Here is a 22,941-nt window from a genome sequence, read left to right on the forward strand (position 1 = left end):
TTTTACCTCATTTCAATTAGAAATATGCATTACACTGCATATAACTAAGAGTCTGACAAATGTTACTGAGCAGATAAAGTAAACACTAATGTCTGTGTAAACATCCATCAGTCCATTGACAAGCCCACTTAATCCAGTTCAAAGTTGAAGGGGTGAGGGAGCTGTAGCTTTGGATACAAAGCAGGACCCAATTTTGAATAGGATGCCAGCTTATTGCCTGAAATTACATTTTTATTTTAACAAATTAATGAAATCTTCAGATTTTAAAAAATGCTTTCTGTGTTTAGCTGTGGTGTTGATGAAGCAAAAGGTTATTTAATTAAATTGACATATACCATTAAATTAGATAGTGCCACTGTCTGTGGAATATTGGAGCTTTTGAGTGGAAATATATTGAACTGTATTCATTGAAGTTTCTATGAAAGCCCAGTAAGTGTGTAAGTAATATTGCATAACACAAGGTTTTATAGCTGCACAGTGTTTAATTAGAAATTCAGTAATACATTCTCATTTCAAATATTCTAAAGTCAGTAATTAGTTCTGTTTTTGCTTTCTGTGCCTTTGCATGTAGTTCTGAAACCCTTATCTGCCAATTATCAATGAGTGCTTTGTATGTCTATCTTCTCTATTTTATCCATTAACACAGCCATTATCTGTGCACATATATATATAACCTGTAAGCACCATGAATGGGGTAACAGTAATAAGCCACTGGGCTTGGATTAAATTTGGAGTGCATGAATTGCAGAAATGAGTGCCTGTTGGCACTTCATACCTGATTTTGATTGCCTGTAGCAGATCAACAAGATGAGTTAATTGGGGCTGTGTCATTTTCTTGTTACATCACTTTTTTCCCCTTTATTTTCACTGCTTTCATTTTGGGTAAAATGACGACAAGTCCTTTGAAATACAGCATTTATATCGTTCCAGTTATGTTTACCTATAAAACAATTTGTATAGAAAAGTTATAGTGATGCAGTTTTCTTGCTGGAAGCGTCAAAACACAAGTTGCCTTATCTTCATCTGTCTTCTACATATGGCATTGTGAAATCCATCTAGTGCTAGGCTGATTTATCAGTCAGATATTTCATGTATTTCTGGACTATCCGAATCTGAAAAGTTGAACCTGCTGTCTCCAAATATAGAATATTAAACTCAACTATTGTAGACCTTTTATGTACCATATTTGCTTCCTTCCCATTTCTAGCTTCTTTTCTCCAGTCATATCCATTGTAGTAATTTGTCCCAGAGTCAGTGTGTGCTTACAATCCCTCTACTGGAAAACGTGTATTCCGAAGCTAGTTCACTTATACTGCAATCCATAATAACTTATAGCTTACAACTGATGACTCATGACTTGGTGTGAGATGGCCGTACCTCCAGTTTTGAATAATGCATCACTTCTTTCACTGTATTTATAATTTTATGTATACTTGAAGTGTGATTGTGGAACGGAGGCACCACAACACAACAACAACCAATCACAAAGCAAGAAATACAATAATTTTATAATACTTTTATCTTAAAAGAATCATTCAGTGTTAAATCCATGTCAGGCTCTGCTGGGAGAACCCTTTGAATATTGGTAGGTTTAAGCCCTGGTGGTTAAATAAGGTTCTGTCTGTGCTCTGAATGTTTCCTTCTCCAGGTGCTGTTGGAGCAGGTAAAATCTTAGAGGATGAAGGTTTATAGAGAGACACTATTCAGGAGTTACAAGTTCAAAAGGGCTTTAGTTGTAGTGTTCCAATGTGTCTGGTTTAGCTTTTGTGGGTCTTTCAAATGCCAGGGTGTGGTAATACTTTCAACAACTTTAGGATAATATTGATTTGGTCAGCAAACTAGCCCATGTTTAGCTGGGAGTTTATCCCCTTTTGTTATAAGTCTCAGAGAACAAAGAACTTTCTTAGTGTTTTTCCTGGCACAGCCCAAAAATATGTACAGAATAATAATAATATGTACTCATAAAGCATAATAGTGAAAACAAAAAGCAAGAATATATAATGAAAAGGGAAAGCGAGCAACAAATCATTATTGTAACAATAGTCATAATACATAGAAGTAATATATCATCCTTCTATATAAAAGCGGTCGGGATTGTCCTTCCGTCCCGTGAGTGCTACGCAGGCGCAGAGTTTCACACATGCCCCGTCCATTTTGCAATGCACGATGGGATTCGTAGTTCCGTTTTTCCAGGTAAAAGATGATTTTCTACTCCAGACTGTGCGATATCTTCTTCTTATTTCTTACTATATAAAGGCGGTCGGGATTGTCTTTCCATCCCATGAGTTGAAAGCATAGCGGTATTCCGCTTATCACAGACTTACTACTTGCAGCTTGCGGTACGAAGTGACATGATGTGAGCAGAGTTCTGGTGCTCCCATCGTTCCCTTGCTTTTGTGCGCGATGCGCTGGAAAAATAGACAAAATGATGTCTCTGGAAATAATTAATGTTGATGGAGTACAAATGCCTTACCGCGCAGTAAATACCAGGGGGGTTCAAAAGGGTGACCTCAATATAGAAAAAAAGTTTAAATTTCATCACAAAAATAATAGAAACTACGAGTATTAAAGTAATACCACTCAAATGCAATATAACCAAATTAATGAGTATGTATAAAATATCAAATTGATCTACATATTGAATTGCCTTAAGAAGTGGTCAACTTAAAAGTCGGTCGCCTTAAAAGGCGGGTCAGCCTAGTATGTAATATATATGTATAAATATTTATATATATATATAGTATGTTATGTATATATCATATATATATATATATATATATACTGTGTATATATATATATATATATATATATATATATATATATATATATATATATATATATATATATATATATATATATATATATATATATATATATATATAATCTCATATAAGAACAAGTAACATTTCATAAAAATGTTACATCATGTAAGTTCAAAGCTTATTAGACCACAGTGACACATTGAATGTTGATTTTATTTCACTGCTGCCTACATTTGATCCATAAATGAATGGATGATGGGATCACTATGCATAATTTTCTGTGATTTTTTCATAACTGGTGTATCTGGATTGTTTATTATGAATTTGCAGGTTTTTTTGGTTGGCTTTTATTATAGGGATATACAGTACCTCCTTTGGTAAATTATTCTTATTATGAACAGTGGGTTTGTATCTGAAAGTAGTGTTGTTTGTCTATGTCTGACTCTTACTGACATCTCTAGACTATCGCCAATTTTCACTGCATAAATGATACACTTGTATAGCTTTGTCCAGACCAACCAAAGTTTTCCCCGTGTGTATTATGTAACAACATTAAATAACACCTCCACTGGCTAATACATCAGTTCACAGTCCATCATTTTATGTAAATATACATTGATTCACAGAATAATCTTTATCTAATGTTACAATTGCTTAATGGACACAAAAAAGCAAGCTACTGAACCTATTTAAAACAATTTGGTTAGATGGAATGAAGCTGAAGTAGTACTTTTAAAACCTCTCAAACAAATACTTGAACACTTAAAAAGTCCTCAAGATAATATCTAAGTTCTACTTTGTGTTAAGGTTAACGGGCATTGGAGACCATTCAAAAAGGGCTGCATGAAGAGTGTTACACTAAAGAGTTATGAGAGGAGCAGTCTGTAGTCGGCAAATTAGTGTGTAAAGGAAGTAGACAAAGATTAAGAACATTCAACTTGATCATAAGAGCCATGATTAGGTTGTTTTAAATTATCAACTCTTAATGAGCAATGTGATTCATTTGTGTGTGTTCTTTTGTTTCTAAACATGTTTCTTGTGTAAACATTTTTTTTTTGTCTTTTCAGAAAAAACCACTATCGTCAATTATTAAGGAAGTATGTGATGGGTGAGTATATTTACATTTGAAGCAACTGCAGTTTTCTCATTATAAGGATGGATGTGTGTATAACTCAGATGTATTTTCCAAGGTGCACTCACTACAGAAGAGTTCATTCATTTCACAGTTTGATTACTTTCACACTCACCACACTTTCAAGCAGGAGGTGAAGGATAAAATGCTTAAAGATGAGTGATAAATACCACTTAAATTGACATTTCATTCAGATTTAAGGTCGGGATTGAGTTATCTGTTGAGGCAGAGGTAGATAGCACATGCTCAGAAGAAGTGTATCTAGTTCTGTGCTGAAAATAGGAACATGGAGGATTTTTTTCTATTGCTGAGTTCTTAGCTCTTCAACTTTGTCCATTTGACTTGATTCAGGCAAATGGCCCCAAACCTGAATAATTGTGCTAATGGTAAACTGTTGTGGCCAACAGAGCACTATAAAGTGTATTAACTGATAAAATGTGTTTGCAGGTCTCAAATATTGTTTACAAAATTAAGATCAATAGTTACTGTTCTCGTACGCCTGTGTCTTCCCACTTCTTTCTTTATCTGAAACATTCAAGACCATCATCTGTTCATCCATCCATCCATTTTCCAAAGCCTGCTAATCCAGTGCAGTGTTGCAGGGAAGTTGGACCCTATTTCAGCTGGCATTGGACACAAGGCAGGACCAACACCTGGAGAGGGAGCCAGCCCATATACAGGGTGAACACACATCGAGGCCAATTTAGCATCACCTAGTCACCTGACTGGCATGCTGCTTTTACCTAATCAAAATGTATCTTTTTCTGTAGTCAGTTTTCTGAATTTTGTCTAACACCTTACAGTGTACAGCATATATGTTCCAGCTTAAGCGTCCTATTTTTAATGCATTATGATACAGCATCTGAAACTAAGTAAAATGCATTTCATAGCACAAGCTAAAACGTTTTACAGAATATGTGGCTTGGACAACACAGTGATCACCTAGTGCTTATTCTTCCAGAGAAGCTAGACATTGCAGCACATTTTTTTGCTAGCCATAGCAGTTCATCTAAACTAAGCCCAGTTAAAGCAGCTTTGCCACTAAATTAAGTGTTATCAAAAAGCAGACTTTTCTAGTACTGACATTTGTATTTTCACACAAAAAATAAAACTTTTACAAAGGTGTTTCATATCTGCTCAACTTTGTTGTTGTGTAGTGAATGGAATGCTGCTTAACCAAGTGATTTTTTTTTTTTTGCTTAAACACACAATTGTATTTCAGACACCAATGATACAAAGCTGGTATATGGATACATCCACACAGGAACAACTTAGTGAAAGCAAAATGTTGCTGCATTTTAGTGTATTTATTAAAAAATTAACATGATATAATGTTACTTGAAGACTATAGAAATAGTAGTAAAGACACGTCACATGGAAAAACTTTTTCCACTGTGAACAAGTAGCATGATATTATAAGATAATATAGCTGTTGTGTAGTTCTTGTATTCTGAAAAAATAAGGCAGGCACATCACTGCCCTCTGTGCTCCTTTAATGCCATGTAGGAACATTTAAGTATCTCTTTAAAAGTTGCCAAGCTTTTTATGATTTATTATGATTTCAGTTGCTTATATCAAGATAAAACTTATTTAAAAGTCAAAAAGAAGAAAAAAATTACTGTTCAATATTTCATTGTCTTTAAAAAACCACTACCTGCGTGAGGAGGAAAAAAATCCAAACAGTCCTGTATGTAATGCATGTTTACATGTGTAACAATTTTCTCATTTTATAGTACTTAATAGTACTTTTATACTAATTTAACTGCTATTTTAACAAGAACAGTAAATATACATAAAGATCTTCGTCCCCTGTCTGACCTCTGTGATAGCTGGCCCACTATAATGTATGTAGAAATTCCCTAATTTCTCTCACTTTCTGTCAGTCCCTACTTCTCGCCTGGTCACTCTTCCTCCTACTCAAGTGCTTGCCTTTTGTCTCACCTTTTCACTGTGTTGTGGAAAAAAAAAAAACTTTCTTGTATTTTCAAAGGAGTCATTTACTGAGACTAGTTGATATTGTAGAACAATTCTTTATTTGCACATAGATATGCACAAATGTCTTGGTTCATGGAGTGAGCAATTAATTCAACAATTCATTGTCTTTTATACTTTTCTACTACCATTACCTTATCTAATACATCACACCATTTGACTCTTAATATGCAGAATTCTGTCATTTTAACCCATCAATAACAGCCACTGATGATTTTGTATACGTGTTGATTCTTCATTATTCTAAACATTGCTTTGTTAATAGGGGTGTCTTGCGGGTTTTCCCATTGATCTTATCGCTGCTTCATAATAGGGGTGTATAGGCTTTCCCCCCAGTTTGTCCTCACTTTTTAAGGGGGTGCTCATTACTCATTTACTTCATTTTAGTCTTAGTAATTATGTTGGTGGTTCCTCTAAGGCGAGGCAAAATCCTCATGTGCCTAAGCATAAAACAACATTTAATGTTTTTACTTGTAATAGATTGCAATAGATCATATTTTAACTAAAGATTCCATTACTGTAGCCTCATTGAGCCTGTCGGAAGTACCACATCTGGTGTCACTTCCATACAATTCCAGGATTTATTTATTGGGTCAGGGCAGCCCTATAACTACAATATGGTCACCAGGTCACAACTCAAAATAGTGGCTCTAGGTGTTAATGTACACTGGTCTTTACATTGGCTTTAAAGAGCCAAGTCTCCTAAGCAACCTCAAAACTGCTCACACTGTTTGAGGGACAGTATATTAGTCCAGTTTTGCTTTTAAGGCTGTCCACCCTCAAGCAGCCTTTCCATTATCTTTCTTGTTTCTGTGAAGAAAAGTGGTTAATCAGCAGAATAAAATAAGAATGAAACAGGAAGTAAATAAATTTTGAGTAGTGACTATAGACACCAAAACAATCTTTGATATTCCTTTGCCGTCTTCAGTGAGGAACTCCATGACAGACTTACTGCTTCTTGTTTCTCCTTATAATCAGTGCTACTTCCTTCTTCAGCACTATTTTTATTTTAGAGTTTCATATCCTGGAAAGTTAATAATAAAGACAGCATACATAAAGGGATTTCTAAACAGACTCCTATAAAATATTCTCTTCTGTTATTGTAGATTTTAAGTTAATCACTTTGCTCATGTAACAGGTTAATGCCAAAGGTTAAACTCAGTCTCCTTTTTAAATATTATATTATGTGACCAGCCTGGGTTTTGGTGCATAGTGGGTCACTAACTAGCTTGTCTAATGGCACAGGTATTTAACCAGGACAACATCAGGAGGCAGCACTTTTTTAAAATATGTGTATGGTGAATGAAACAGATAATGATCATATTGTGTATTTTTAGAGACATGCATGCTTACTGTTACTAATACAATTTGAATTGTGAAATGATAAGACAGTGTTGTCCAAATTTATGTTTTAGGTGGTCTCTTGGAAACTATGATAGCTTTGCATTGCAGCATGCAGATGGCACAAACTTCTACATTACAGAGAAGGTAATGTCTTGGTATTGTTCTAACGCATCAAGAGGTGGTGATGTGTTTGGTCTTTGAAATGTATTTTAAATCACTCTTTAATCATTTGTTTAGTTTGTACCTGATCAGAATTTTTGAAATTGTCTGAAATCTTCTAAAATTAAGATTTCTTGAATTAAGGTTAGGGTTTAAATGTTAAAAGCATATTAATAATTACATTTACTGCAGTTATCACTTTTTTTTATCTTTGAATCTACAGATAAAAACGAATGTAAAAGATAAGAATTCAATTCTGTGTTTTTTAATTTAAGATGTCATTTAAAAATTTGATTATAGAATGACAAGCGAAAAGAACTTGAATGAATATTTAACCCTTTTATAAAAGTGCGAGTTTGAATAGCTTTGAATAAAGATTCTTATGCCCAGTATACCAGATGATGGATTCACCTCACAGGAAAAGCCTAGGTGGCCTTAAACCTGCCTGCCTTACTGGCATTACGGTAAAAACTAAATTTGCCCTTCTTCATTGTTGTCTTGTCTATTCTTATATTATTAACTGTTTAGGTTTAATATATTGATCGTTAAAATTGCTCTTCATCTCACTCATTGTCAGTCTGTTTATAGTATCTATATGTTTAAAATGTTACATTGAAATTGCTTCTGAGTAACAGTAACAATTAGAGCTAAGGCTGCTTAAGTGATTTGATCAGAGCCACACAGTGACTTAGAGGTAGGGGTTGAATCAGCAACCTTGTAGTTTGAAATAAAATGCTGTAGCCACTACATCGTGCTGTAGAGGTCAAGATTGAAAGCCCAGTCCTAGAAAGTCATTTTGTAAACACATTCAGAATTTAACCGTCAGCATACAAAAGCAAAATTTTCTGTTAGGTGGCACATATTTCACAGTCTCTGATATTTGTTTTTATTATGCATTCTTTTGCAACTTCATTTTTTTGCAGCAGGTACAAAACTGTGGATATATTTTTGGTCAGAGAATTCAACATGGATTTAAAAGGTTTAATGAATTGATATGTTTAAGACATAAAAATATAACTGTTACATTTAAATTTCATGAGGAAGGAGAATACTTAAGCATAAACAGAATATTGTATGTGTTCTGTTTAAAATAATAGAGTACTGAAAATCACCACAAAGCATTGTGTGTTCTTTTTGCTAGCTGAAGGGAGATTGATGATTCTATTATACAATATATTGCAATTCGGCCATCTCAGAATACAACTCTTGCTACACCCTTTTTCAGAGCTTTATAACTACTTAAGTAGAAAATTATTTAGATACAACAGTTATTTTAGGGTTATTGTTAAAACTGAATATAGAGTTCAGTTCCATACGTAGAGATTGTGTAACCTAAGTCCTACAAATTGTCTGATAACTTAGTATTTTATTCACTTTACAATCCACTTTTTTACTTACAGATATGCCTTTTTCAAAATTATTTCTAAATGTATACTATTTTACTGGTAGATTTTGTGGATTATTTTGGAGAAATTTATTATATATGTGATTATTTATAAGTGTTCAAATACATATATTGTAATTAATAAACATGTTAAATGAATGACTACAGTGTGAACTAAAGCCAAGTTCAATGGTCAGGTTTTTCTCAAATTTAATAAGCACACAGAAAGTCTAATAGAGAAATGAGAATCCATGTTACAGCCTGGGGAGATTCAGCCAGGGTGTACTTGAGAAGCCTTGACAAGACATTACAAAGTACACTGGGGTTGTCCCCTCTATTTTGGATGGACTTTGCATACAGTCTCATCCAAAGGATTTCTCACATAGTGAAAATTTGGTAATGGAGGGAAGAGTGACACCTGCTGTTTAACCACACATACAGAAGCATCTTCATTTTCATATTTGTCTGCTGTGAAATTCATATTAGGATACTGGTCAGCTCTGACAGAGTCCTTGAGAACTTGCATTACAGTTTAATAATATATTAGTTTTTCTTTTTTGAAATGCTGTTGAACTTCATAGTTCTTTGTAGCCTGTTGTGTGCAAGAAGGAAGACAAGTGATTGTGAATATTTCACCTGCAATTCTAATTATTTGCATTTGTTTCTTTTCTTTCTAGAATCGTAATGAGATCAAAAATGGGGCGATTCTTCGTTTAACTTCATCACCTGTAAGAAGCCGCACAATTACTTTAATACAGATGGTTCAGTCATGATTACAGTTCACTGTTATATGTAATCAATACAAAATATCATTGCCAAATATTTTTAAAAGACGTAATAAAAAAAGCAGGAAATCTTCTCACTGTAGGATGCCAGCCAATTACAGAGGACACTCACATACTTTTATACTAATTAAGAACTGTTACTTTATTTTACTGTAAGTGTTTAGAATGTGTGAAGGAACCAGAATACTTTTTGGGAGAAAAACAAATGCAGGCACAGGGAACACACAAAAACTCCACACAGACAGTGTCAATGCCTAGCATCAGACTCTTCCCTGGAGCTAGGAGGCAGCAGTATTAATTAGATTATTTCCTGTCTGCCTTTACTTTTATTTGTGTAGTGGTAATTTATAATTTTTTTTAATGTTTATCAAAAGTGACAAAGGAATGCTTTGGTCATTACATAATATTCTTAAATTTAAGCCACGATGAGAGAGTTGGTTTTTGCCATTAGATCCCTAAATTTATATTACAGTATATCTGGTTTAACATTAAGATTGAATAAACTGTATTTAAACCCTTTTTTTTAAATAAATGGCTATGTGTAGAGGTAAAGCAGAAACCATATCCAACACTGATTTAGCAAAGCATTTTGGAACTCTTTAGATATTATTTCCTGAACATTCATCTTCATTGTTTAACATTTGTTTTTCTATTAATTTATTTTTAGGCACATACAGCCTTGCAGCTTCATGAGAAGATTCAGTCTTCTAGCATGGACGCCAAGTTAGAAGCTCTCAAAGACCTAGCAAATTCTTCGCGAGATATAACATTTGCCCAGGAGTTTATTAACTTGGATGGAATTTCCCTACTAACTCAAATGGTAGAGAGTGGAACCGAGTAAGTCCATGCATTTATGATTTCAAACAAATTAAACAATTAATTAGGTGTTTTAATGAGTTTTATGGCTCAGGCCATTCCACAGCACTATGGTGGAACATGTTAACATAGTAGGTTCTGTGTAATGTGTAATTCTTTATGCTTCATTGCTGGCAAAAAAAATTAAGGCGTATTACCCTTGATAATTCAGTGGTGCAGTGTGAGTCTACAATTTTGTAATATGCAGACTCAGCTTCTTATCTGCCAAACCAGCTTTAATTTTTTATTTTCATTTAGTGCTATAGTGAATAACGACTTTATTATGAGGTTAAAATCCTGAAACCATTTTTTTTTCTAATTGGTATGTCTAGCTTGATACTCCCATATTTACACAGTCACTTATTTTTGTATTTTATTTTATTTGCAGATTATTTTTGATCATTGACAAATGTTTAATTATTCAGAAAAAAATTGAAATAGATAGTCATAACTGACAATGGAGCTTGATGCTTTTCAGTTGTGCATTATCTAAAATATCATGCAGGTAACAACAGTTAGTTTACACAAACATGGTATTCATAAATCAGAATTAAGAATTCTTGCCTTAAAAAAACAATATCTCTTATTTTCGGCAGCCATTACCATTATTGTAAATGATTTCAAGTGCTGATGCCCAACTTTGAGCCTGGGATACTTAAATTGGTTTGAATAGGTTCAGAATGTGTATAGATGCATCCTCTTAATGGGTAATCAATTTTAAATTAGTGTGTACTGCTTTTTTTTTTTACCTTTTAATGTAAAGTGTTCATTCTGTCATTGCTAAAATGTAGCATTTTGAATACTGCAAATTTATTCAGTACCATTATTTTTATATGGTTTAATTTAGCCTAAGGATAATAAAACAAGCACAGTTTACTCACAGATCCCTTATATTGTTGCATTTATTAAAGAATTTGAGGAAGAAAGACAAACACAAACCTAATAATAATACATTCTTTACCAAAACTTATCAATATATGTACCCATTCATTCCTGTATGTCCCTCCTTTAAAGCTTATTGCACTCACAAAAGTATGAATGCCATTTCTTTATTCCTCTTCTTAAAATGTATTCAGTCTTTCATTTTCATTTGACTTCTCTCAGATAGGATGGCTTGAAGAAAACTGCACTATGCTAGGTTTCTAAATTAGTATCAGTAGACATAGGTCCTAATGTATTACAGTATTTCCTGAGGGACTCTGCTGTAACTGCAAACCAAGGTTTGAAAATCAAACTTTGGGTTTAATACATTTAACCTTTTCATTATCATATAAACTATATATAAATTTATAAATGCTTTCTTACAGTTTGAATATACAAATCTTATTAATTTGGGATGTTTAATTCATCCATCCATTATCCAACCCGCTATATCCTAACTTCAGTGTCACAGGGGTCTGCTGGAGTCAATCCGAGCCAACACAGGGCACATGGCAGGAATGTTTAATTCAGTAGGATATAATTAAGAGTTTAAAAATAGTGAAACTATTCTTTATTTCCCTTTTTGAAAATTGCTGTTACATTAACTAGGTAGCTTCATTTTGATTTGTAGTGAACAACATTGAAACGTATTATTCAGCCATAATCTAGTTTCTGTTTAGACCACATCTGTCATTATATCAGTATTAGCATACCAGTATTCAACATATGAGGTTGAATTTTTAATTTATTTATATTTCACCATTAACCTGTTACACCATAAGGGGTCTTTGGCATTATTGCTCCTAAATTACATACCCATAACCCAGTGCATTCTGCACTTGCAATAAAGAAGTTGCCAGTGGCTGAAAAGTAGTGAGTATGAATAAAAACCTTTGTTTCACACCAGTATCAACTAAATAAAAACACAAAAGTTAGATGTTTTAGGGATTTCTCTCCAAAAAGCTATATTTTACAGCACATGACCTTGCCATTTTGATTATGCAGTTCGCTGGAATCAGTTTTCTTTTGTGTCCCAATAAGTCAGCTATCACTGTAACAAGTTAAGATTTCATATCCCATAGCATTGCAGTTATACTGTTTGGCACAAGGTGTCCCCCTTTTTGCAAACATTTAGGCTGTTTCACCTAAATAATCTCCCAAAGCAAGTATTGGCAGTTGCAGATATATTTTTATTTCTGAGTTTAAAATATATATATATTTACACACACACACAATATATATATATATATCACTCTGAAACAAGTTAACATCCATGATACTTCAGGTGTAAAATTGTATGTCGTGACACTTCAAAATTATACTATAAGTACTACTTCTAGGATTTCCTCAAACGTATGTTTCCTTTTTTTGAAGACGACGACATCTTCCTAGTACAAACTTCAACTTTTATTGCATATCAACCAAACAATCCCCATGCATTCTGACAGAAGCTTTGTGTGTAAAGATACATAAAGATGAGCTGCCACACACAGTTTATTTCCTGCCTTCTACACGCAGCTGTGACATGTAATGCAAATGACGAATCATAGACAGCTATACATTATTGGAATGCTCAGACCGCAGCTACCCAAAGGTAATTAGCTCTTCACTCTGTGTGGCTCGATGTTGGCAGGATCTTTGATAAATGTAGGAATACTAAGCTGTGACATGCTGCTCACCTTGGTATATACACATACAAATTGCATATTTTACTAATGAAATAGAGCAAACAACATACAGTAGAAAGCCTATCATTTATTTAAAAGCAAAAATGCCATTTTTGCTTTTGATGGACTCCTGGGTTTATTGCAACGTACACAAACAACATTGAAATATGGCAGTGTCCCACCAGCAGAACACCTTGTGCATAAGTGGCAACACAAGAAGAAAGCCCTGAAGCTTAGTTTTTTTCCAGATATTGTGGTAATGTGGTGTATTGTATTATGTCTTAATTAGTCATTGGTAGATGTGAGTTATTCTAGATGATGCAAGTGCATTGTTGATATACAGGGTGAAGTATACCAATTAACCAATTAAAGGCGTTATAGAGATTAGCTTTCTGTTGTAATGCTCTGGTTTAAACTGGAACTATGCTTGTTGTTTTTTTTCACTGCACTGTATATATGATGATGACTTGTAATGAAAATGACATTTGCCTATTAAATTCTATCGTAACATTTTAGTATAGATATGTAGGTCATAAATTAAGTTTTAGTATAGTTATGATACTGTACACAAAATCCCATTGAATTTTATGCTTCAGATAGGAGACAATGCTCACAGTCTCTAGTTATTCATTGCAATACATACAGAACATGTTGTCTTTAATATTTACAGGTATAGACATGATTTTATTTTTTTTTTTAGTGCAAAAAGCTGCCATACAGATTTTTATTATCCAGTGTCAGGATTTTTGAGGAATAACAAAACCTGTAGACTAATCAATTATAAACCATTGTGGTAATGAACAAGTAAAAATACTACTTAATAGAAATGCATAACTTTGGAGTGTATCAGTTGACTTTCTCTGCCATCTTGTGGTGTAATTATTATTGTCCTAGTTGTTTTTCTTTTTTTTTATTATCTTTTTCCTTTATGGTATCACCTTTGTTCTTCCCATACTGCAGGGTCTTTCTCTTATTATTTTAATGTAAACATTTAGATTGTATATTGAAACTTAATATAAACATTTAAAAAGTGGATAATGTTTAAATATAAAGGAGTACTGTATCAATGAAGCATATATTTTCAAAATCAGGAATAATATGTGTGTTTTAATTGTTTAAAATACAAATTATTTATGCATTTTTTACAGTTATGCCGCTTCATAAGTTAATTTATTACATTGCTTATTATTTTATAGAACAGAAGAGAAATTCAGTTGCACTTTTTCACTGAAATGTTAAATGTGATATTTTTATTATTTTTTTTTAAATATCATGAAAACAGTTTTATTCTTTTCTGTATAAAAATGGTGACTTCGCTTAACAAAGCTTTTAGTGGACATCACAGTCCCAAAAGCAAGCTAAATAGAGAAGTTGCACCATTCCCGGAAATGCTGTAGCTTGAATTCGCTTGGTATACTGTCAACCTGATGCGAAAGTTTTTAAATTTTTACAGACGCTATCAGAAATTGCAGAAGATAATGAAGCCCTGGTAAGAATTCATCTGCATAAGCACAACGCCTAATACCGTTTGTGATCTACTCACTGATTTGCATGAGGGGTTTGGTGCTTGAAAAACAAGATAAATCCAATAAATGACCAAATTGCTTAAGTTTCTTTTACTTTTTGGTATTTTTAATTCTTACTGTCATCTTTTCTTCCTTCTTTTGCATGTGGTAATGGGCACTACAAAAAAAGACATTTTCAGTTTTTATACTTTTTTTATTGACCTTTACTCCATGTTTGAACAGCATCATTTTGCTTTCTTAGAAGAATTGATTAAGCGGTGCAAACCTGTATATGCAGAGGATAGAATTAACTTAAATATGATATATTACATATGATAACAAGGTATATTAAATTTCCTTATGAAGATAATTTGCAGACTGCGGGCTTACTGTATCTTTGTTATAATTCTGTTACCATGTTCTATTTAGCTCTTTTTTTACTAAATACAGTAGATAGAAATAGTTACTGAATGTTTTTCAATATTACAATTACAGTTAAATGTTAATTGCTTTGAAAACATGTAACAGTAAGTAATTAGATGCTTCAAAATATTTGAATAAGAATCGCCTTTCATATAAAACTAGATTAGATGTACATGGCGAGTGGATGTGGAGTTACCTAAGGGCTTTCGTAGCTGTAATAAAATACCCTTTTTTAAGTTTTCTGTTTTCTTATAATTGATTGAGCAGCTCTTAAAAAGCCTGCCAATGTTTTCATAGTAAAATAAATCCTGATTTTATTTTAAAATAGCTACTGGTTCTTTTTAAATATACTATCACCATTCAAAATAAAATAATGAATAAATATACATTACTTTTGTTAACTTTTCTCTTTTATTTAATATGCAGGTTTACACTTGATTTAACTGTTTATTTTGTTTACAAAGATTAGGGTATATAGTGTATTAAATATCTGCTTGCCCACTCCCATGTGCAAAAGATTACTTTCAAAAGCAATCAACTACCTCTTAAACTAATGTATTAAATGTTTTGTTAATATTTCAGATGAAATATATGCTATATGTATTAACATCTCTCATGCTATATTAATATGTACTAAAATTGTTATGATATTTAAAAACATTTACAGTATCCAAAGCAAATGCTAGTTGACCCTTTGTTGTACTGCTTTAGTGTGTAGCTGATAAATAAAAAAAAATTGAAAGTATTAATAATATTGACCATCAAAATTTAAAGTTAATTTTTTCAAAAGGGCATAAAGATGTTCTTCATAGTAATTAGACTATTTAAATGTTTGTAATAGTATTTGTAATTATGTTTTCTTTGATAAAGTGGTAAACTTGTAGGATTTTTGGACCTTAATTAAAAGCACATTTCCATATTATTTATTTGGGTACTGCTAATTTTGACCCATTTTTTGAAAAGGATATTGCTTGTAATAATTTTTATATGTAGTGGACTCATTCTATTAAATGGTTATTGAAGTGTATCTTTGTCAATTGTAATATTGTACTGTTTCGTGTTTCAATAATGTACGGCAGTTTATTGTAGTAAGTACAATATAATGATTTAAATGAAAAGTGCCAAATGGATGTTACCAATATATTTGATCAGGTGATATTTTGCTTTTAATGCATATTTCCCCTCCATTTAGTTGGATGCCCAAAAACATAGCTTTCTTCTGTTAGATTACAACAGGAATGTGTTTTTATTTGACATTTTACTGCAATATGTTTATTTTTTAACATTTTCAACCAGTTTCCAGCAGGTGGCATGGAAGTGCTGCAAGAAGCAAAGATAAAGATGTTTAGAAATTGATAAATTTTTTTTGCTTCCTGAGATGCTGAACTTATTTTTGCCATATTCATATCTCAATCATTACATACTAAACTGTGTATTTTCAAAAATTATTATTTGATATATTGAAAGTATATATTTGAATATCTGCAGTGAGTTTGCAGAAGAGAACTGCCACATACATCATAGAATGATTCCTGTTAGATTTGGTTAGCTTACAAAAGAGAAATAAACTTAATTTCTATATATTTTCGAACAGAGACATTGCTCTTCTAGACATACAGTACTCTACCAGTTGAAAGTCTGGGTAAATGCAGACGTTTTCACTATTTTTGATAGAAATCGACACCTCTTTTATCAAAATTTAATTAAGCTGGGTTGCAGTGTGTCATGGAATAAACTTTATTCTGTGGAGAAAAAAGCCCCAATAGATTAACATGTTTCTTGAGGAAGCTGTTTTATTTTGGGTAGTTTTTCACCTAGAGCTGAACGTTAGGAATGCAACCCATGTGAAACAGACTAACAGGTTTCAACTGTGCTAATTACGAAAGTTTATCTGATAACCAATTAGCATTTAAATTGATAACCAATTAGCATTTAAATTGACTAATTAAAGATAGCTAAAGGAATTAACCATTAGGACACTGGAAGTGGGGCTTTGCAGTCATGAACTATGTGAATGATAAATTAGAAATCAGTCATTTTAAGCAGTAATTGAAATTAGAAACACTAGTAATGTTTTGATATATTTTTAAATCAATTTAGTGCTGTCTTGATAAAAAAAATAAAGTATGAATTTCTATCAAAAACAAACATTTCTGGATGTGTCCAAACTTTTGACTGGCAGTGTTTATGCTTACTTTTGTTTCACCAAGTCGAAATTAGTTGTCTCTCTTTTTTCACCAATTTTACAAAAGTAAAATTCTCCAGTAGTGCCTTTGGAGCATATACAAGTTATAACCAGATAATGTGCTTTCTAACCTTCTCTGGTTTAGGCCTTAATTTGAAATACCTGTATGGTTATGGAAAAATAATATTGAATGTGGCCATTTAAGGTGTCTGTACCTAAGGTTTTCACTTCTCATTAAATAACGTTGGCTATTTCTTAATATGTAATATGTTGAGTTCTACTGAATCTTCTGTTACAAGGCAGATGTCAGCAATACGTCCACCTGCGCTTATATATACACACCAGACAGTTTTAATGTATTAATGTACCTAGTACCTATCACGCACTAGTAGTTTGTTAGCTACACTAACTGGTGTAATGTTTTGTGGTTGCAGTTTTGGTAGGAGTTTGGAGAACATGCAGATTTCACTAAGAGGGTTACTAAGGGATTTTGTCATTGAGGTCCAGCATAAAGCTCATTTTAGATCATTTCTTTTTTTCCCTTCACTTTTACATTTGGTAGCATGTTATTTGTCAATCAATAATGTAGCTTATTGCAAAATTTTAAGTTATGTCTATAAAGGGAGACAAATACTCAAGTTTACTGCCTTAAATTTTCACCACCTTTGCACAGTATATAAAAGACTCGGCTACATTTATCACACAATGAATAGTTCATAAAGCATAATTCACCGTGCTTTCATGTTATAGTACTTTGCTTTTCTAAACCTTTAAAATTCTGATTAAATTATTTAATTGTGAATGTCCATCAATAATGATGATTTTTTACTTACTATAGCTTTTAATCTTTTTCTTGCTGTTTGTTAATCTATTTGCCAAAGTTAAATTCTCTACCCTTGACTTATATACTATCTCTTTTTTGATATAGTAAATCTTATTGCAGAATAGTGAATATTAGTAATCGTTTGCTGAAATAGCTTGTGACACTCAAGTAATCTATCTCTCTTTGTCAAAGTTCCAGATCTCCGTGCCTAGTATCATGTGATAGGCTTTAACAGGTTTAGTTTCTTATTCTATGCCTGAAGTCCCTGTTTTCCTGTAGTGCCTGTGCATAACCCTTCACTGAAATCCCTAGATTGGCACATGCCCCAACAACAAACCTCTGAGAAAAGTTCAGAAATCACAGCTCAGAAGTCCATTTAAGCTACAGCTTGCAAAAGAGATAGTTGTTTAGCAGATTTGTTAATGATCTTTCCCAAATTTGTCAGCCCAGATGTTTCCAGATTGTCTAATTGAATTGTCACAAGTTTATTTGTTAACCTTTTGTTTCCTTGACTCTGTCACAGGTTGAAATAGGTTTGTTTCTGCATAGTTCACACCAGATATCAGAGTAGAGAGGTGCATTGTGCAAGGTTCTGAATGCCATTGTTAGATTTCAGCTGTATTGCCCTCATACCTCATTTCTGAAACATAAAGGTCCATAGTACTCTTTGTTTTTAATGTACTATTCACTGCCTATACTTATAGCTGTTTTCAGATGATTCACTCAAGTTCTGCATATCCTCTGAGGAAAAGGAGGCTTGTCATGTTACATACATGTTGCAAATAGTAAATGATGACCTCAAGTGGATGATAAGCAGATAAAGGCGAACATTTATTAATTTTTTTAAACCTCTTTTTTAAACCGCCATGCTGAATAGGATTAGTTGGATTTTGAGAATGTTTTTTCTTATTTTAAGGTATAGCATAATATAACTAAATATTTTATGATAGCAATGGTTTCATACTTGAAAAACATTGGGCTAGTGCAGATTAAATGTTGTCATGTAGATTAAGCAGTTAAGCTATCCTAATTTGCAAGAAATTTAAATTGTTTCAATTGGTTTGGTAAATACTAATTTAAAAAAGCAATGAAATAAAGAAGCCATCTGTTTAAAAGAAAAAAAAGGTTTTTACTTCTTTTTGTTTTTGAAAATTCCTTTTCTGGAATGTAAGTGGCTTTGGAGCTTTTAGAATTTCTCTGAAAAATGGATCCTGCGTTGTCTACAAAATTATTGTGTGTCTTACAGGAAGGCAAATTGTGTAGTAACACCCCAACAAAAAAAAAGTACAGATTATGATTGTGTGAAGCTTTTTTATTTTGTTTTTATTTGAAAACATAACAAATTCAGTTGCTGTATCTTATTATTTTTTATTATTATTTGTTTATTTATTTATCAGACACCTTTATCCAAGATGATTTACAAAGCATCTTGGAGTTGATATTTTACACTGTTAGAATGATGTTGAGTGTAATAAATGTGGTCAAGGCAAGCACAGATCTTGGGTGAAAACAAGCACAAAATGCAGCATTAAGTGCAATATGTTATGAGCTCCTTCAGTTTTACACATATTTTTAATTCACAGTGGTTAAAAACCATATCCTGCACCTAGTGTTAAAAGCCACTAGACCCAATAAAAAGAGTTATTGTTAGAGGTATGCATAAAAAAGTGCCTTTAGCAGTAGTGGAGTTGGCGTCTTTAATACCAAGTATAAAACTGCAGTAAGAACACCAGCACATTTAAATGCAGCTGCAGTATGTGGTTTGAAATTAAAGCTTAACAATATTGAGTTATTTTAGTGTCATATTTATACCATACTGTATACACTAATGAGAAGATAACTGCATGAAAGTGCATGTCATCTAACATGCTTTGCAAAGTGCATATGAAAGTTCTGCTGGCAGAAGTTACCCATCTAAGGGCTGCATTTTGTCTGCTCCTTTAAGCATATTACTCTATCCCTTCCCATTTTTTTCACATTGATATATGGTGTTTTAAAAAGAGATAATAGTTTTCTCTTGTTATTTTATTTTATTTTGTTTTTTTTAGTTTTGGAGACATGCTGTCCTTTACATTGACAGCATTTGTGGAGCTGATGGACCATGGCATTGTCAGCTGGGACACTTTTTCAGTACCCTTTATTAAAAAGGTGACTCTTTTGGAACTTTATATATCATATAAATTAATGTGTATATTTAATGCTTACAGTGTATGTAATGTGTATTTATATGTGTACTTTTTTCATTTACTTTTAGCATTAAGTTTGGAGGCATCATGTAGTGTAATAACTTGCCCTCTCCATTGAGCCATTCATTTTTTATTCAGCAAGGACACTCGACTATATGTATCACTAAAAGGAGATGTACTGTCCAGTTGGTGTCAGTGAATAGTAAGAAGCACTACGATGAGAAATTGTGTTATTATATGACCAACTCTGTACTGCTGCCCTAATTTATACTTTTTATATATATAATATCATAAGAATAGAAATTGAAAGATCTTAAACGTCTCTTAAAATGTCAATTGTTTTGTTGTTTTTTTGCATTCTTTAGATTGCAGGTTATGTAACAAAATCTTCTGGCGACACTGCAGTTCTTCAGAGGTCTTTAGCTATCTTAGAATCTATGGTGTTAAATAGTCATGATTTGTATCAGAAAGTGGCACAGGAGATAACAATTGGACAGCTCATCCCACACATTAAAGGGTCAGTATGTATCATATGATTTAATGTATTTTCTAGTGTTTTCATTTTTGTTTTAGTCCTTATGTATACAGTAGTTGACAAACATCCTAATCCAACATTTTTTTTAATCTCTTTGTTTTAGTTGCTGAACTTTCAATCAGTACATCAATGGAGTTATAATATTTGAATTATATGTTCTTCACTCTTTCACCAATTACAACTTGTCATGCATTTTGAGCTTTTTGTTTGTAGTTGTTAGCAGGTATAATGGGATAGAACACATGTCTCTCTGCAACGTGACTACTGTCAATAGAGCTGCACAAAATTAAAATGGTATTTATTTTCCCAAAAATAAAACAATACATGAAAGGAGGAAACAAAAATTATTAAAGTAAAATTAATAAATAAACAAAATCCTGCTGTATCACTGGGTCTTACTGTATAGGATATTGCTGATGATTAGGGAGAGCATAAATAACAAAGATAAAAAGAGAAAGAAAGAACAATAAAAAACTCATTCTGTCTTAGTGCACCAATCTTTTATACTCTCACTTTGTGCTTTTTCATGTACCTTTTAATTGTATCAGTATCACAACTCTGAGGACACATGCGTGTAAAAATTGCATTGTAAACTATGTTGTGTGAAAGGCACTATATAGCGCCTGACCCGACACAGATTGGACACGGGAGGCACGTGTAAAATAAAAGGATTTTTATTACTCTTCAGCTGGAGGGCACGTCTTCCCCGTACTCCCCCCAGCCACAACACAGTCCCAAACACCAGTACAGCACAAGCACAAACACTCTTCTCTGGCACCACCACTCCTCCCTCGCAACCTTGTCCTCCTCCACCCGACTCTGGCCAATGAGTGGTGGTTGCTGGCTCCTTTTTATAGGTCACCTGGAAGTGCTCCAGGTGTTTGATCACCAAGATCCGGCGGAACTTCCAGGTGTGATGAAGCTGTTGCCCACATGGGCTCAGGAGTCCCAAACACAGCACCCCCTGGCGGTACCTGCGGGACCCAACAGGGCTGCCCCCAACTCCAATTCTCAGGGAGCCCTGTGGGAAACCGAGGCACTACACCAGCCCATCTAGCGTCCAGGGGGAGGTATTGCACTGTCCACGGCTGCTCCACCTGAATACAGTGTGCAGGGGCGTCCCGTCTGAGCATGGACGCCAGGCGCCTGTCACAGTTGATAAACGTGACCTTAATTTAAATGACTTCAAACCTTCACATGGATTTTTTCTGGATACTGTAGTTCCCTGCCTCATCCTGTTGATGTAAGTATAAGTGTACTCTGAAGTACAGTAGATTGGTATCCCATTTGGGGTTTGCATTTGATGCTACAAGGAGCAGTTTCATTTCTAAATGACCCTTCAGTGTTTAAAGTAGGTTCAGAAAATGGGTTAGTGAATAGAAAAAAATTACTGTAGCTGCGTTTACCCAAAATTACCAAAGTTCTGCGGCTTTAGTTTGCTTCATGGGATTCTGGCAGTAGCTTGACGTGTTGAAATGATTCCACAGACAGATATCTTCATTTTTAAAAGCTTTAGGAAAATTCAAGGTAAAACAATTTACACAAAAATATAGAAAAAATTGATATATCAAAGAAAAGAAAATTTCTTGTTTAAGAAAAGTTCTGTTTAAAGCTTATGTATCTTGTTTCATTTTTTTATGTTTGCTCATTCAGTTGATCCATCTAAACTGTACGCTAGCTATGAGGCTGTTCCCAAACACAAACTGACTTAATTAGCACACTGTATTACAGATATAACTAAGAAAGTTCTATTCCATATTAATTTACAGGGGGTAAAGGCTATACTTAAGCAAACACTAGTAGGAGTTTAACTTAAAGCTTTAACTTTCCAAGACTGGCTCTTACAATATACAAATCCAAAACTGACACAGAATCATCTATAGATTTAACTAGGATTTGTTAATAATAGTACAAACCGGATTCCAAAAAAGTTGGGACACTAAACAAATTGTGAATAAAAACTGAATGCAATGATGTGGAGATGGCAAATGTCAATATTTTATTTGTAATAGAACGTAGATGACAGATCAAACGTTTAATCCGAGTAAATGTATCATTTTAAAGGAAAAATATGTTGATTCAAAATTTCACTGTGTCAACAAATCCCAAAATAGTTGGGACAAGTAGCAATAAGAGGCTGGAAAAAGTAAATTTGAGCATAACGAAGAGCTGGAAGACCAATTAACACTAATTAGGTCAATTGGCAACATGATTGGGTATAAAAAGAGCTTCTCAGAGTGGCAGTGTCTCTCAGAAGCCAAGATGGGTAGAGGATCACCAATT

The 22,941-nt window shown here is 33.3% G+C and overlaps 1 protein-coding gene across 4 annotated transcripts in view; it reads left to right on the forward strand.

The window, feature by feature from the left end:
- The window catches only part of elmo1 (engulfment and cell motility 1 (ced-12 homolog, C. elegans)), a 530,141-nt gene that overhangs the window by 188,731 nt on the left and 318,469 nt on the right, over positions 1 to 22,941 (forward strand). For 2 of the 4 annotated variants that reach the window (XM_039737602.1, XM_039737605.1), the window contains exons 4-10: positions 3,830 to 3,870; positions 7,302 to 7,374; positions 9,451 to 9,501; positions 10,226 to 10,395; positions 14,455 to 14,490; positions 19,986 to 20,085; positions 20,489 to 20,640. In XM_039737602.1, coding sequence (XP_039593536.1) covers positions 3,830 to 3,870; positions 7,302 to 7,374; positions 9,451 to 9,501; positions 10,226 to 10,395; positions 14,455 to 14,490; positions 19,986 to 20,085; positions 20,489 to 20,640 — 623 coding nt within the window. The remainder of the gene's footprint in view (positions 1 to 3,829; positions 3,871 to 7,301; positions 7,375 to 9,450; positions 9,502 to 10,225; positions 10,396 to 14,454; positions 14,491 to 19,985; positions 20,086 to 20,488; positions 20,641 to 22,941) is intronic. The other 2 variants (XM_039737604.1, XM_039737607.1) reach the window with 1 other exon arrangement.

The sequence above is a fragment of the Polypterus senegalus genome, chromosome 15 (genome assembly GCF_016835505.1).
Source record: "Polypterus senegalus isolate Bchr_013 chromosome 15, ASM1683550v1, whole genome shotgun sequence".
NCBI lineage: Eukaryota > Metazoa > Chordata > Cladistia > Polypteriformes > Polypteridae > Polypterus > Polypterus senegalus.